General features: G+C 46.7%; 1 protein-coding gene across 1 annotated transcript in view; it reads right to left on the bottom strand.

Annotated features, from left to right (window-relative positions):
* LIMD1 (LIM domain containing 1) overlaps window positions 1-17,177 on the bottom strand; it is a 73,192-nt gene that overhangs the window by 23,107 nt on the left and 32,908 nt on the right. The window contains exon 2 of the mRNA XM_079933935.1: window positions 13,358-13,459. Within this exon, the coding sequence (XP_079790061.1) occupies window positions 13,358-13,459 (102 nt within the window). The remainder of the gene's footprint in view (window positions 1-13,357; window positions 13,460-17,177) is intronic.

The following is a 17,177-nucleotide window of genomic DNA, read 5'->3' as shown; positions in this document are numbered from 1 at the left end:
CTAACAACAAAGCAACAGAAAGAAACCAACCAAATTGGTTCGGCTCCAGTGAACAGATCAACCTGGATTCCACAGGCTCATCTTGCCCCAGGGGGATGAGGAACAGGAAGAAAGAGGAAAGTGGAAAAGCTCAGGCTGGGGTCCTTGGCTTTGCTACTTCCCAAGTGAGAGGCTGGCTGGGCACCTAAACCCCTGGGTTCCTCCAAAGAGGGTGCTGAGGAGAGGACAAAATCAGGGATCACAGTGGGGCCCAGCACAGCACCGGCTCATGCTAAGCATGTGACATAAGGCACCGTTGCCAGGATTCCTTCAAAAACCGTCAAGTTTTTTTTTTTTTTTTTTTTTGGCGGTACGCGGGCCTCCCACTGCTATGGCCTCTCCCGCTGCGGAGCACAGGCTCCGGACACGCAGGCTCAGCGTCCACGGCTCACGGGCCCAGCCGCTCCGCGGCATGTGGGATCCTCCCGGACTGGGACACGAACCCGTGCCCCCCCCATCGGCAGGCGGACTCTCAACCACTGCGCCACCAGGGAAGCCCAAAAACCCTCAATTATTGAAGGTAAAAGTCACATCCACTTCCATCTCCCTCTTTATCCAAATCCTCCAGGTCACTGTTCCCTTCTCAGTTTTCCTGTGGTAAAGGGCCAGGTCTTGGGGGTTTTGTTTTTAATTGCCACCTGTCAGACTTATTTTCTCGTAAAACACAATAATGTGGGAAAATGAAACATGAAATCCAAGCCTCAATATGCTGTCAAATTGTTATGAAAGTTTCCAGTTTCTGTTGAGAGTGTTATGAAAAGGCTCAATTTCTGTGCTTCTGTCCTTACTGGCCAGCACTGGCTGAGGACCACACTCTGAGTAGCCCACTCCTCACTGCAATCCTCTTCTCACTAGCCACTCCCCAGTCTTTTTTTTTCCTTACAGTTTTCCATGCCCACTATTCCAGACCATCATCATCTGAGTCAGAGGAAAGAACGCTGCACAGAGAAAAAATCCTGGAGATTCGCAGAGGGTCTCCTCTGAGGATTTAGCAGAGCACGGATCAGCACATGCATATGAAGAAAATAACCACCGCTGGGGGTAAAAGACATCCGAAAGGATGAAAGAGAACAGTGCCTGGTGTGCACAAGGGCCGGAAACGGTCTATTCCCACCAGACAGACTGGGAAAACACATAATAATCCACGCAACACTGAGTAAAATACTCAGAAAGGTTTTGCCCTGGGGGTGGGGCATAATTACCCCTAGACTGAGCTCTGCTCTAAACTCACTTAGCAAATCATAAAAACCACACTGGAAAGGATTACTGTTTCTAAATAAGTTATCTGCACCCCAGAAGATTTAATGCTCAAGAAGATTTAATGGAATGTAAAAATATCTACGACTCAACAAGGTATGATTCACAACATGTGGCATCCAATCAAAGATGATCAGGCATGTAAAGAGGCAAGAAAACACAACCCATAATGGAGAAAATAATCAATCTATGGAAATCAACCCAGATCTGAGACAGACATTAGCATTAGTAAAGAAGGACGAGTTATTGTTATTCTATTCCATATGTCCCAAAAGTTAAACAGTGACACAGAAGATATTTTTAAGAGGCCCAAATTGAACTGCTAGAGATGACAACTAAAATGTCAGGTGAAAGATACACTGAATGGGATTAAAAGCAGATTACACATTGCAGGAGAAAACATCTATGACGTTAAAAGCATAGCAATAGAAACTTTCCAAAATGCAACAGAGAGGAAAGAATCTAAAAACAAAAAGACCATTAATGGGGGGGAGAGATAAATTAGGAGGTTGGAATTAACATACACACACTACTATATATAAGATAGATGATCAACAAGAAAGCACCATATAGCACAGGGAACTCTACTTAACGCTCTGTAACAACCTATATGGGAAAAGAATCTGAAAAAGAATGAATATGTGTATACGTATAACTGAATCACTTTCCTGTACACCTGAAACTAACACAACACTGTAAATCAACTATACTCCAATTACATTTTTTAAAAAAGAAAGAAAGAAAAGACCATTAAAGTGAGCCGTGGGACAACTTCAAGATGCTGAACCAAGGGGCCACTGGAGTCCCTGAAGGGGAAAGGAGGGTGTGGCAGGAAATTTGAAGAAATAATGGCCAAAAATATTCCAGATTTGATGAAGACCATACACTAACAGATCCAAAAAGCTCAACAAACCCCAAGCACAAGAAACATGAAAAGTGTACCAAGGGACATCATGATCAAACTTCTCAAAATCAATGATAAAGGGAAAATCTTAGAGGAAAAAGACATGTTACGTACAAAGAGACAAAGATAAAGATGGCACTGGATTTCTGATTGAAAACAAAGCAAGCAAGAAAACAGTGAAACAACATTTTTTAAAAATGAAAGAACTATCGACCTAGAATTCCACACACAGCAAAAAATATCTTTTAAAACCAAAGTGAAGTACGGCTGAATTCAGACATTCAAAAGCTGAAACAGTTCTGCACGGGCAGATCTGCATTACCAAAGGAAAAAAAAAAAAAGTTAAAGGAAGTCTTTTTTTTTTTTGCGATACACGGGCCTCTCACTGTTGTGGCCTCTCCCGTTGTGGAGCACAGGCTCCAGACGCGCAGGCTCAGCGGCCATGGCTCACGGGCCCAGCCGCTCCGCGCCATGTGGGATCTTCCCGGACCGGGGCACGAACCCATGTCCCCTGCATCAGCAGGCGGACTCTCAACCACTGCGCCACCAGGGAAGCCCTAAAGGAAGTCTTTTAAGGAGAAAGAAAATGGTACCAGATGAAAATCTGGATTTAAACAAAGGAATGAAGAAGACTAGAAACAGTAACTGCATGGAAAAATAAGATTTTGTTCTCATTAGTTAAATCTCTTTAAAAGATAATTGACTACAGCAATGGAAGAAAACTGAGAGACCGGAAGTAAACCCTTACATTTTAGGGTCAATGAATTTTTGACGAATTTGCCACAACAATCCAATTGAGAAAGAACAGGCTTTTCAACAGACAGGGCTGGGAAAACTGGCTATCCACACGCCAGAGAATGAACCTGAACTTCTACCCCAAACCCCATACAAGAATTAACTCAAAATAGATCCAAGAGCTCAACCTAAGAGCTAAAAACTATAGCTCTCAGGGCATGAATCTTTGTGACATTTGGTAGGTCTATGTTTTCTGAGATAAAGCACCAAAACCACAAGAAACAAAAGAAAAAATAGATAGATTAGACTATATCAAAATTGAAAACTTCTGTGCTGCAAATAATAACATCAGGAAAGTGAAACAACAGTGCACAGAATAACAGAAAACATTGGTAAATTATATATCTAACAGGATATCTACATGTAGAACATATAAAGAACCATTAGATCTCAATAATAAAAAGACAAATAACCCAATTAAAAATGGCTAAGGGGGGACCTTCCCTGAGAGTCCAGTGGTTAAGACTCCGAGCTTCCAATGCAGAGGGCGCAGGTTCAATCCCTGATCAGGGAACTGAGTTCCCACATGCCATTCGGTGCAGCCAAAAAAAAAAGGGTAAGGGATCTGGATAGACATTTATCCAAATAAGACATACAAATAGGCCATGAAAAGATGCTCCATGTCAGTCATCAGGGAAATGCAAATCAAAACCACACTGAGATTCAACTTCACGCTCACTAGGATGGTTAGAATCAAAGTCACACAATCACAAGTACTGGCAAGAATGTGGAGATACTGGAACCCTCGTACACTGCTGGTGGGAATGTAAAATGGTGCAGCCATTTTGCAAAACAGTGCCTCAAAAAAGTTAAACATAGAGTTACCATATGACACAGCGATTCCACTCCTAGATATCTATCCTAAAGAACTGAAAAAATATGTCCACACAGAAACATGCACAAGAATCTTCATAGCAGCCTTATTTATAATGGCCAAAAAGTGGAAACGAGTGCCCACTGACTGATGAATGGATAAATAAAATGTGGTCTATCCATACGATGGATTATTATTCAGCCATAAAAAGGAACGGAGGGACTTCCCTGGTGGCGCACTGGTTAAGAATCCGCCTGCCAATGTAGGGGACACGGGTTTAATCCCTGGTCCAGGAAGATCCCACATGCCGCGGAGCAACTAAGCTTGTGCGCCACAGCTACTGAGCCTGCACTCTAGAGCCCATGAGCCACAACTACTGAGCACGCGGGCTGCAACTACTGAAGCCCGCGTGCCTAGAGCCCGTGCTCCGCAACAAAACAAAACAAAAAGAAGCCACCGCAATGAGAAGCCCGCGCACCTCAACGAAGAGCAGCCCCCGCTCACCGCAACTAGGGAAAGCCCACGCACAGCAATGAAGACCCAACGCAGACAAAAATAAATAAATTCGTGAATAAATAAATATTTTAATAAATAAATATAAAAGGAATGAAGTTCTGATACATGCTACAACATGGATGACTCTGGATCACATTATGCTAAGTAAAAGAAGCTAGTTACAAAAGACCACATACATATGACTCTATTTATATGAAACATCCACAGTAGGCAAATCTATACAGGAGTGCTTGCTTAGGGCCAGAAAAAGAGGGACAGGGAATGGGGAGTGAAAGCTTATGGGTACAGGGTAATGGATAATGCCACCTTTATGCCCTCCAACATTTCCTCAGTGCTAACTGTGTGCCCTGCATTATACTAAAGGTGGCAGATCAAGGGTAAATCAAGGTCAGTTAAATACTGTCCCCGTTCTCACAAAACTGACCACAGAGGGGGAGGCATAGACCCCTGCCAACAGTTTCAATCTAATCATAATTCAAAACACCACAAGACAGGTAAATGAACAAGGTGTGTATGACACCTGCATCAGAGGAGCCACAGCAGAGATCACAATGGAGGACATCGCTTGCAGAGTGATGCGTACCTGGTGGGATGAAGTGTGAGGGCGACAAGACAGGGGTAGGAAAGGGTGGGTGATGTTTAGTGTGGCCGGAGGTTCCGAAGGACACAGGGTGGAGGAGACAGTGGCAAGAGAGCACACAAGAAAGGGTTGGAACTACTTGAAGGAATGCGTTCAATGTCAAGTAAAGGAATCAGACTATGATGTCATGAGAAGAAGTGGCTGAGGTCTCAGAGCAGGGGAGTGGTCCCCTCACAGCTGTGCTCAAAGGCCAGCTGTGTGGATGGAGGTGGGCAGGGCAGCAAACGGGACCTGAGGCAGGCAGGAGGGACAGCAGTGATCCACAGGAGGAACAGAGAGGGTCTTCCCCCAGTGGGGCCCCCGGGCCCCCGCCGGCTTGCAAACCCACCAACAGTGGACACTGCAGGGGCTGCTGCTTGCACGGTCTGTCCCGGCAATGGATTTGCCAGACTCCCAGGCTGCTCAGTGCCCCGGAGGTGCATCTGGTGCTTGAAAACCTGATCACAGGATCCACGCCTGGCTCATGTGGTAATAAGGATTCTCTTCCCCTTTAAACTTTAACTGGCAGGAAGATTGCATTGGCTTTGAGTCATCAAGTCAACAGAAGACCACAGAGCAATGAGGAAGAAGCATATGACGTACTTCTAAATGGAACAAACAGAACATAAAAGCAAGTACTGTGATGACAACCTGGCAAAAATGATGTCCATGTGGGTATAGCCAACATTATTTTGTTTTGGTTTGGTTTGGTTTGGGGTTATGGGTGATTTTCTTCTTCCACATGTATTTTTTTTACAATGTGACTATATTGCCTTTGTGACACATAAAGTAAAAACAATAAACTTACTGATTGTTTCTTATTAATAAGTGAACTATGGCTTAGGAGTAGAGACTTTACCTACAATGTCCAATATGGTAGCCACTAGCCACGTGTGGCTATTTCAATTTAAACTGAATTAATTAAAATGAAATAAAAATGTCAACTCCACAGTCACACTAGCCACGTTTCAAGCACTCAAAAGTCACATGCGGCCGTGGCTACCCTACTGGACGGTGCACGTCTAGAGCTCAGAAAAGCAGCCAGGGAGCTGGGGGACAAATGAAGGTAAGTGGGTGGGGGTGAGGCCAGTCACACGGCCACAGACAAGATCCCAGCTGACTGCATCGGACCCCCTGAGATGCTCGTCACGCACGCATGGGCCTCTGCTCTGTAGACTTCAGGAATCAGGATGTCTGCAGGTGGAACAAGCTTCTTGGGACTGGGGCTGGTGTTCGGTAAAGATGAGGACCAGAGAGGTGGCAAAAACATAGACTGTGGAGCCACCTGGACCTGATCCGGGACCCCAGTCCCCCACAGACCAGCTACGCAACTGCTCTGGGGCTCCACTTCCTCTTGTGCAAATGAGTGTGGCTGGGAAGCAAATGAGGGGCGTGAGATGACCGAGCAAATATTCTGCAAACGGTGGCTCATAGTACAGCCCGTGTCAGAGGCATCAGAGCACTGACAGAAAGCCTGGGTGCAGACGAAATTGCCAGTATATATACGGGGAAGGCAGAGGAGGAAGACAGAGAGAGGGAGGGAGGTTGATCGGCTATAAGGAATTGGCTCCCATGATTATGGGGATCGACAAGTCCCAAGATCTGCAGTCAGCAGGCTGGAGGCCCAGGACAGTGATGATGTAGCTCCAGCCCAAAGGCAGGAAACAACTGGTGTCCCTGTTCCAGGCAGTCAGGCAGGAGGAAGTCCCCTCACTCCAGAAGTGTCTACCTTTTTGTTCTATTGAACAAAACTGACTGGGTGAGGACCACCCACATAAGGGAGAGCTTTACTCAGTCTACCAATTGTTACTCCATCAAGAAACCTTCACAGACACCCAGAATAATGTTAGACCAAACTCTGGGCACCCCATGGCCCAGTCAAGTTGACACATAAAATTAACCATCGCAGGGCCAGAGGTGGGGACGGAAGCTTAAGAGAACGTTTGAGAGACAGAACATTTAAGAGAGAAGAGATGCCCTTAGCAAGATGAGGGCACAAAGGAGGCCCAAGCAGTAACTGTGGTGCCAGAACAAAGCTCAGTTTTCCGTAAAAGACCTCACTCCCTAAATCCAGGGTTCTGGGTCCGAGATGCGGCACCCAGTGTAACGTCATGTGCTTATCAGGGTGTGATGAGCCCCGGCGTGTCAGAGCACCCTCCATTCTGCTCTTAGGGTTGAGGACACACTGGGTACCACCAAGTCTCACCGTTGGTCTGGGATTATTGAAGGAAAGGGTGCAGATTTCCACCCAAACTATGCGTGTGCAAATGTAAGAAAAGTGTTTGGAATGCAGGTGTGGCAATTAATGATACAGGTCGCACTGGAGTCACCCTTACAACATAGCTTAAAAATTCCAGACTCCTTTAATGTCACAGGCACGAAGAAGCTGATGTTCTCTCACTGTCGGGGACATCATGGCTTCTCACTGCATCAACAAAGTCTGACCTGGGAAACCAAGTCTGGTCCCAATTCTGGTGCACGCAGCAGAACTGGGTTTGCTGGAGAGGGACAAGTGACCGTCTGATGACACGTCAAGTAAAAGCCACCCCTCTGCTCTCCTGCAACCCGCACAGCCCTTTGCCCAGCTCCGTCTATTTTGGTCGTTTCCTGATTCCACCCTCACCCGCTGATTTCCTTTGTATCTGCCCACGGTCCCTTCCTCACTTTCTTGATCTTCAGCTTTTCCCCTAGATCCAGCTGACTCATTCAGCTTGCACACAAATGCTGAATCTGATGAGGAATATTGGGATGACTCAACAGCTCAGAAATTCAGGGATCAAAGCCCTTAAAAAGGAACAGACCTCTAATCAAAGCCCTTAATCCACTTCTCTCCTACGGGTACATCCCACCCACTACTGAATTCTAGCTCCCCTATTCCAAGTACAAGGCCACTCTTCTGCATTCACAAGTCAAAAGTATCCCCAAACCCAACCTTTGCTGTCACATAGCCCCCAGGCAGAGATGAACCTGAGATGTCATGGCAAGATCCAGTGTCTCTCTAAGCAAAGCTAATTTGATACGGTGGCTGCAAGCAAGGGCTGTGGGTCCACACGGTCCTGGGTTCAAGTGCCAACCAGGCTATTTAACATCGATATAACCAACCACAAGCAAACTAAACTCTCCAAGCCTCTGCTCGTCTGTGAAATGAGAGTAATAACAGTGCTGAACTCACTGGGCTGTTAATAAGGATTTAGTGAGCTACTGCGAGCGAGAGGATCGGGCAGGGTCAGGCCGAAAGTAAGCTAGAAAGCTCACCTGCGAATTACTTACAAATATTGAGAAGACTCTTAAGAAAGCGTGCCTGCCATGAATTAAAGGGAGACCTCCCTAACTCAGGCTCAACTATTTCAGAATCTGGGCACCTCCAAAGGCTGGGCTGGTGAGGAGGCATATACAGAGTCCATGAAAAAGGTTAACATGATTTCAGAGGCAGTGCTTAGACTTGGTAAGAGAAACAAAACCACCACCAAGAACTGAGCTCAGGCCTGTGCTGGGCATAATCCCCATCAGTCTCAGGACTGCCTGCCCCCCAAGCCCTACCCCAAAGACCAGGGCACCCTTGTGGTCTATTGGCTTCTGGGGAGGAGCAGGTCGTATCTCGTCCATCGTTTTCCAACTCACACAGCTAAAAAGCAGTAGGGGCCGTGAACATGGCGAACTGGTTTCCCCATGACTCCAGGATGGTATTTATTTAGTCTTTACAAAATGAACAAAATCTTACTTTCTGGGCCTAAAACGGCCTGGGGTGAGGACACAGAGCCTGGCCTCCCTCTGCCTCATAGTCTATCCTGGAAGGTGCCACGGAGACGTCACTTGACCCCCCAAGTCCAGCACCCTTTTTCTTCATTCTTGTTCCGCCTCTCTCGAGCCACAGACAGGCGCCAGCTTCTCCTCATTCAGGCCACTTGACACATGGTGTCCAGACACATGGCACATGGCTGGCCAAGGCCATGCCTACCCTCCCCCTACCCATGCTGTGCCAACGGCTCCTGAGAGCATCCAGTCGGGGGGCCTGGCCACCTTGCGTGGGCAGAGCCGAGGTGGGAGAAGGAGACCCACAGCACACATCTCCATGGCAACCAAACACACCCGCTGCCGAGGGAGGAGCATGTCAAAAAAGAACTTTAACAAACCACATAAACGCCCACGCATCGTGCCCTGAATGCTTGCTTCTGGGAACGAACACCAAGGAAACAACTCAGCAGAGGGAGAAAAGCACACAGGCACAAAGACATTCACTGGGGCCACGTGTAATAACCAACAAACCCGAGACATGGAGACACTCGCTCCCTGCCATCAAACCGAGGAACGGCTCAGGTGACAGCTATGTAACTGTGAAAATGATTATTATGAAGAAGACTACAAACTAGGGTGAATTTATGACACAATATTAAATCAGAAAGGATACAATACTGGTTTACACTCTATGATCACAACTCTAAAAAATGTGTATAAATCTGGACAAAATCTCGAAGGGAAAATATTAGTGAAAATACCTGTTCTAGAATGATAACAAACCAGGTTACCGTCTTTGAAATTTTTTGTGGCTGTCATGTTGTTCCCACAACTAAAAATGAACTAAACATTGTTGCTTGTTGGCAGATGGGGAATTGGCCGAGGTGCCCGGGAGAACTTGCACCATCCGGAGGCGGAGGTTTGTCTGGGCGTGTGAAACACCTTGGGATCCTCCTGGGACAAAGGATGAACGGCGTGTAAGGAACTGCTCTAGGGCTGTCTCCGGGACACGAGACAGTCTCTCATCTCTGATGAGGTGAGGACTCTCTGCCCCACCCCTCTGAAGGGAGCTGCTGACTCATGACCACTTAGCCACGTCCAGGATTGACTACTTAGCATCCCATAACTTACACTGCAGTCATCGGCCCTTTTGTTTCAGTGTTGTCCCTTTTGGGGTGTGGGACGGGGAAAAAGGCACCTTCGGCATGTCCTTTTTGTTGCTCACGAAGGGAATAAATTGTCTGAACCTAGAAGTAGCTTGTTTTATCTTTACTGATCAAATCAGTCGGGCCTTGGCCTGGCCTTGTAAGTGCATGTGAGCTCTCAATAAGATCCCGATATTATGTTTTAATAAAGTATCAATAAGACCCAAGAAGTGAGTGTGTGCACATGCCGGTGTGTGTGCATGTGTGTGTACCTACAGAAATACATCTTCACGGTGTTTCAGGCTAGATTATTCTCAGAAATGAAATGGGAAAACACACTCACACACATATATACAGTACGCTCTCACACACACTGTAACCAACCAGACAAACAGATGTGCAAGGCTAACCTAATCTGGATTCAGGAGCCATGGATTCAGCTCAACTGCTAGGTTTTCAACCTCGAGAAGTCTCTTTCCCTCTCTGACCCCAATTTTCTCTTCCCCAACGAAGGAGGGGACGGACTGGATAAGAACCCGGCCCCCACTGTGCTGTGTCCACGCGCCGAGGCTCACACAGACATCCTTGAGGACTCGCAGAGGCAGGACGTGGGCCACCCTGGCACCTCCTTCTGCTGAAAGCAGTTACTGGCAGCAGTAAGTTAACTGAACAAAGGCAAGTCACTTCTGGCGTCCACGAGAAGCTGCTCAGGCACGTGCCTGGGTCTCCAACTGCTCCCTGTGAGTGGGGAGGAAGCTGTATGTTTACCCACAACAGGAATGCCACCACACTCACTTTCTGATGGAACTCAGAGCTTCCTTCAGCAACTCTGCTCTAGGGCCTGGTTTGCTGGCAGCACCAGAATCGCAGACAGTGGTTCATTGTTTATGTGAGAAGGTAGGGCATGCCTAGTTCAGGAGAAACGGTTCTTTCCTGCTTGGGGAACAAGGAAGGCTTCCTGGAAGAGGAGGCATTGGAGCTGGGTCCTAAAAGCTGGACAGAATTTAAATGCACGAAGTGAGTGGGGAAAGGAGGTTCCAGGGAGTGAATGGGGAAGAGACAAATTGTCTCACTGTGATAAGGAAGTAGGAAGCAATAAAACACAGACCAGACCACAAGGGCCTTAAATGCTAGAACAAGCAAAATCCCAAAGCAGCTGTCTTCCTGAGTGTTTGTGTTTGTCATAATTTGACAGTAAACTCAGCCCATTAAGGAACTGCCAGCTAGTTAAGCAGCCACTGGTGGAATCAACAGACTGACCAGTAGTTTTTGCCCCCCAACAACTTTCTAGTTCAAATGGTAATTGCTTGAGATATAAAAACAGCCTCTACTTAATATTTATTTTCTTTTTTCCTGGAAGATAGAGCAAATATTAAGAAACAGTTACAGGAGCCAAAAGTCAAAGATAATTTTTAAAAGAAGGTGTGATCACAACTCTTTACAGATAAAACGCAAACACAGGTCAAAGATTTTATTTAATTCATCATTGAATAAGAGACCAATAGATGTTACAACTGGGAGACAGCAAAGAACCATCCACATGCAGGCCATCAGAAATGCTGAAGTAAATTTGCTTAATGGGTGCAAAACTGGTCAATCTCTGCCAGACACAGTTTGTGTTGCTGTGGACAGGAATCACGGGCCTTGCCGTCAAGATTCTGCAACTTACAGAGTGTAACACAGCTCAAAGGCAAGGAAAGGCCCAGAGACCCAGGGAATCCAATAACCAGAAAACTCCTACATTTCCACTGCGGACGCTCGGGAGACTGTGTGATCCATCTCAAAGTCTTTCACAATTTTCCCTACAAAGGTGAGTAACGATCAAGGCGGAAACTCTTAGGCATGTGTTTTATGGGAAATCACAGTGAGGATGAAGCCTAAGGTTTGGAACCGGGCATATGCCTGTGCCACCAAGGCATGGCAGGCCCATGCCCACCTGGTGAACTTCAGACTAGGAACCAGAGGGCTCTTGCGGGCTGTGCCACAAACCAGCCGAGAAAGTCCCTCCTCTTTCCGTCTCCGGAGGCTTCTAAAATGAGAAGCTTGGCACTAATCCCAGGTACTCGGTTCTGGCCACACCTGGGAGTCACCGGAGGAGCTTAGAAACAATACATGTGCCCCACTCTAGAAACCTCACCCCTAGGGCTTCTGATTCTGCTGGTCAGGGTGGGGCTGGGGCATCACTGGCTTTTTTTTTTTTTTTTTTGGCTGCATTGGATCTTCATTGCTGTGCGTGGGTTTTTCTCTAGTTACGGCGAGCGGGGGCTACTCTTCGTTGTGGTGCGCGGGCTTCTCATTGCGGTGGCTTCTCTGTGAAGCACGGACTCTAAGCATGCGGTCTTCGGTAGTTGTGGCACACGGACTCAGTAGTTGTGGCTCGCAAGCTCTAGAGCACAGGCTCAGTAGTTGTGGCACACGGGCTCAGTAGTTGTGGCTCGCGAGCTCTAGAGCACAGGCTCAGTAGTTGTGGCGCACGGGCTTAGATGTTCTGCGGCATGCGGGATCTTCCCAGACCAGGGCTCAAACCCGCGTCCACTGCACTGGCAGGCGGATTCTTAACCACTGTGCCACCAGGGAAGTCCATCACTGGCTTTTAAAATCTCTCCCCCAACCCTCCCATGATTCTAATGAACTGCCAGGACTGAGGACCTCTGGGCCAGAAGATAAGACCCCCTGGTCCCGGACTCTCTTTGGCTTTGTTGTAATGTTTCCTTTTAATAGACAGCTGCCAGCCTTGGTGTAGAAGTGGAGATGTCAGTGGGACATTTTTCAAAAATGCTCCTCAAAATTAATCTTTGGTAGAGACCGTGAAAAAAGCACAATTCATGGCTCCGTCAGACTTCGCAAACAGCCTGCAATGTGTTAGAATCTTCCACTGTGGATGCCATCAGTTCAATGAGCAGTTTGCTGAGCTGAGCGCAGGCCTAGTTTCCTGGTTTGCTGCTTCAGGCATAATGCCCATAATGCAGTACAAAGATGCCCAGAGGTGTTTGCCAAGAGGCATCGATACGTGTGTGGCATGCATACACACAGGCATTCACGCACACGCTCACACTTCACAATGAACAGCAGCCTCCAAATGAAAGATCGGGGCCAAAGAGTTGTGAAAGGACCCTGCTTCACACAGGGGTAACTGACTGACTGGTCCCCGCAGTGGCGGAGAAAACTGACAACAGGGCAGACAATGGTGAATCCCAGCGCTTTCCTCCCGACTCTTCTGAGACCTCTGATATGCATTACAAACCTGATGTTATTAGGGATTGCTCCACTACCACCAGAGTGGGCCCCAGGCAAACCCTGGTACTCTGTGATAAGTCAGCTTACCCTGATGGGCCTTGTGTTGGTGGTACAAAACCCTGTTCTAGAGGACACTGTCCTGTCTTCCCATAGGACCATGGAGGGACATGGGCCAAGTGTCTCCAGGAAGGATGCTCTTCCGTCTCCTCCCTTCCTGGTTCCCTGTGTTCCTTACCCTGTCCCTCAACACACACACACACACACACACACACACACACACACACACACACACTTACTGCAGGCCGCACAGGTGAAGCACGCGTCGTGGTAGAGGTTCCCCATGGCCTGGCAGGCCTGGCCGGCCCCAAACACCCCCTTGCTGCATTTCACACAGGCTCCTGCAAGGGAAAGAACACGGCAGTGAGTCAGGAGGGAAACAGTGTAAAGTGAGTGATAAAAAGCCAATGGACAGGGCTTCCCTGGTGGCGCAGTGGTCGAGAGTCCGCCTGCCGATGCAGGGGACACGGGTTCGTGCCCTGGTCTGGGAAGATCCCACATGCCGCGAAGCGGCTAGGCCCGTGAGCCATGGCCGCTGAGCCTGTGCATCCGGAGCCTGTGCTCCGCAACGGGAGAGGCCACAACAGTGAGAGGTCCGTGTACCGCAAAAAAAAAAAAAAGCCAATGGACAAAGCAAGATACCCACCCCTTCCCCCAACCAGCCCATCACCAAATCCGGAGGATTACTCCTTTGCAATGTCTTTCTCTCATGCTCTCTCCCTCCGTCAGCCTTTCAACTATCAGTTCTTTCCACTGCAGGAATCAGGCCCCAGGCTCGTGTTCAGGCCCCCTCCACACCAGTGTGCTAATGTTCAGAACACCTCCACTTCTTCCATCTCCTCCCTTGCCCAAAGCTTTCAAAGCCTCCCACCGTTATAAGACAATGTCCAAATGCTGCACCAGGATTACAATATGCCAAATACACAGGTTGGGCAACTTCCAACAAATTATTTCCTTTAATTTACAATGGGAACCGCCAACGGGGATTTACTAACCTCACTTTTTACAACGAGTGATCAGGCCCCCAAGCCCCAGGTCTCTCAGACTGCAAGTCCAGTGCTCTGCCCTGCGCCTGCCCCTGGCCACTGGGTCTCAGCTCCTCGCCTTTGCTCGGGGCTCCCCTGTCTGTGCCCTATGCCCACTCTTCGGTTCCTTTATATGGTCCCTTATGTGGGCCAGTCCACATAAAAGGAGGTGTTGGAATCTCCCTTCCAAAGAACTCCCCCATTATAGTCAAATGAAAAAGATCACAATTATGTAAATAATGCATGAAATTTTTTTTAAAAGATTCAAGAAGGAAATATAGCAAAACTGTAAAGTTATGGCTGGTTTTACTTCTTTCCATCTTCTGTATTAAAAAAAAACTTACAAGGGCAGGCATTGTTATAGCTGAAAAAAGTCTAGTCTCAAAAAATGTTTGGATCTGTTTTTTTTAATTTTTAAAAATTTTTAATTTTTTGGCCATGCCGAGTGGCTTGTGGGATCTTAGTTCCCTAACCAGGGATTGAACCCGGGCCCATGGCACTGAAAGCATCGAGTCCTAACCACTGGACTGCCAGGGAATTCCCCTGGATCTGTTTAAATACACTGTATAATGTTAAAATTTTTGAAAAATAAATTATACATCTCTACACACTTTATATATAAAATATCTATAACTAATTTTTCAAAAATTTAAATATATATAAAAAGGTCCCCCAGCATCCATCAGGGCAGCCAGCTCATGTCCTTGGTCAGGGGCTCAGCAGCCTTTTCTAGCTCTGCTTCCCATCTGTCAGGCTGCAAATCCCCAGCCACATTCTGCCTACAGGGCAGAAAGCCCTGTGTTTCAGAGTTCTTATCATTTCAAGTTGATAAACTGCATCACCTTCAAAGGAAGTCCAAGCTAACACATCCTTCACGAAACACGCCCACACCAACCACACCAGGTGCACAGAGAACACACTCAGCCCAGGGCCCTCACGTCGCTTCACCAACACTCCCTTAGGAAGCAGGTGATGCCGTCTGTAGGAACAGTACTGGGTCAGCCGAGAAAACTGGCTCTTGGGGGAATTCGCTTAAGGAAAGTTCTAGGGATCACAACTGGTGGTTATTTGTAGTTCTTCCGCTTTAACATTTTATTATGAAAACTTTCAAGCATGCAGAAAAATGGGAAGAATCATACAGGGAACACTCATATGCCCACCACCTCAATTCTACAATTGTTAGCATTTTGCTGCCCATCCCTTAATCAATGCAACCATCCATCTTATTTGGGATACATTTCACAGTAAGATGCAGACAGCAGTCCACTTCACCCTGAACACTTCAGCCTGCATATCATTAATGAGTCCATTATTTGCTTAGTTATTTTTTCAAGATAAAATTCAAACAGTGAAATGCACAAATTATAAGTCTATCATCCAATGAGTTTTGACAAGTAACCTATGTAATGTAAACCTAGATCAAGATATACAATGTTTCCAACACCCCAGCAAGTTCCCCAAGGCCCTTCTCTTCCGCCTTTTCTTACTGGCTATGAAATTACCTTTGTGTGTGGGTACGCATGCACGCACACGCACACGCACACACATATGCAGGATGAAACTACTGGACGGCTGGTATTTCTGTACCTAGCAAACAGCATGATGAAATTGAAAACATCGAGGAACTCAGAGGCATCAGCATTTCTTTTTGTCTGGTTATTTCACATACAGCTTAGGCTGCTCTCAAGTCAAGAAATACATCCGTTCTGGGCAAACTGCATTCCTTTGCTGGCACAATCAGAGCTGTGTCCAGCTAGCAGGGAAGAGTGAAGACGGCAGGGTTCTGCCAGTACCACTCCTCTCTAAACCTGTTGCAGCAGGCTTATCACTCTAGAAACCAATGGTGCTGGCGGCCGGCCAATGAAGCAGGTGGCCCAGGTGGGCCAGGCGGGGCCTCTGGCATTTAGGCGTGTGTGTGGACATGGAAGCAATGGGGTTGGCGTGCCCAGCACTGGACACGGCACCTACTGTGCTGTGGCAGGTTACTGGTTACCTGGGCACTGCCTGCCTCTCCTAGTGAATTGGGAGCACCTTCAAGATAGGGGCCACATCGATGTAAACTGGTGTAGCCATTATGGAAAACAGTCTGGTGGTTCCTTAAGAAACTAAAACTAGAATTACCATATGATCCAATAATCCCACTCCTGGGCATGTATCTAGAAAAGACAAAAACTCTTATTTGAAAAGATACATGCACCCCGATGTTCACAGCGGTAATATTTACAATAGCCAAGATATGGAAGCAACCCAAGTGCTTCAACAGATGAATGGATAAAGAAGATGTGGTGTATATATACACACAATGGAATATTACTCAGCCATAAAAGGAATGAACTAATGCCATCTGCAGCAACGTGGATGGACCTAGAGATTATCATATTATGTGAAGTAAGTCAGACAGAGAAAGACATTATTATATGTGAAGTCTAAAAAGCAACACAAATGAACTTATTTACAAAAAAGAAATAGACTCACAGACATAGAAAACAACCTTATGGTTACCGAAGGGAAAAGAGGGGGAGGGATAAATTAGGAGTATGGGATTAACAGATACAAACTACTGTATATAAAATAGATAACAAGGATTTACTGTACAGCACAGGGAACACATATTCAATATCTTGTAATAACATTATGGAAAAGAATCTGAAAAAGAATATATATATTCTTTTCACTTCGCTGTACACCTGAAACTAAAACAATATTGTAAATGAACTATACTTCAGTAAAATAAATAAATAAAAATGTTTGAAACATAAAATAAAATAAAATCCAAAAAAAGAGAGACAGGGCCACGTCTTAGCTGTGGCCTCTGCAAGGGTTCCGTGAAGAACTGTTGAGCTGAATCACTTTCTGTGCAGCTCCACGTATAGCCTGTGTCACCTCCCCTCTACCCTGGCCCTCACCTCCTTGTACCTGGGGTACACACACCCCTGTAAATGCCTTTTACAGAGTCTTATGCATCTCTGAACACCTGCAGCCCCTGACAAAGTGCACTCCTATGCCCTCAACAAACATACATAAAAATAGAGAA

The sequence above is a fragment of the Stenella coeruleoalba genome (genome assembly GCF_951394435.1).
Source record: "Stenella coeruleoalba genome assembly, chromosome: 10".
Taxonomy (NCBI): domain Eukaryota; kingdom Metazoa; phylum Chordata; class Mammalia; order Artiodactyla; family Delphinidae; genus Stenella; species Stenella coeruleoalba.
This window is presented reverse-complemented; position numbering and strand designations above follow the sequence as displayed.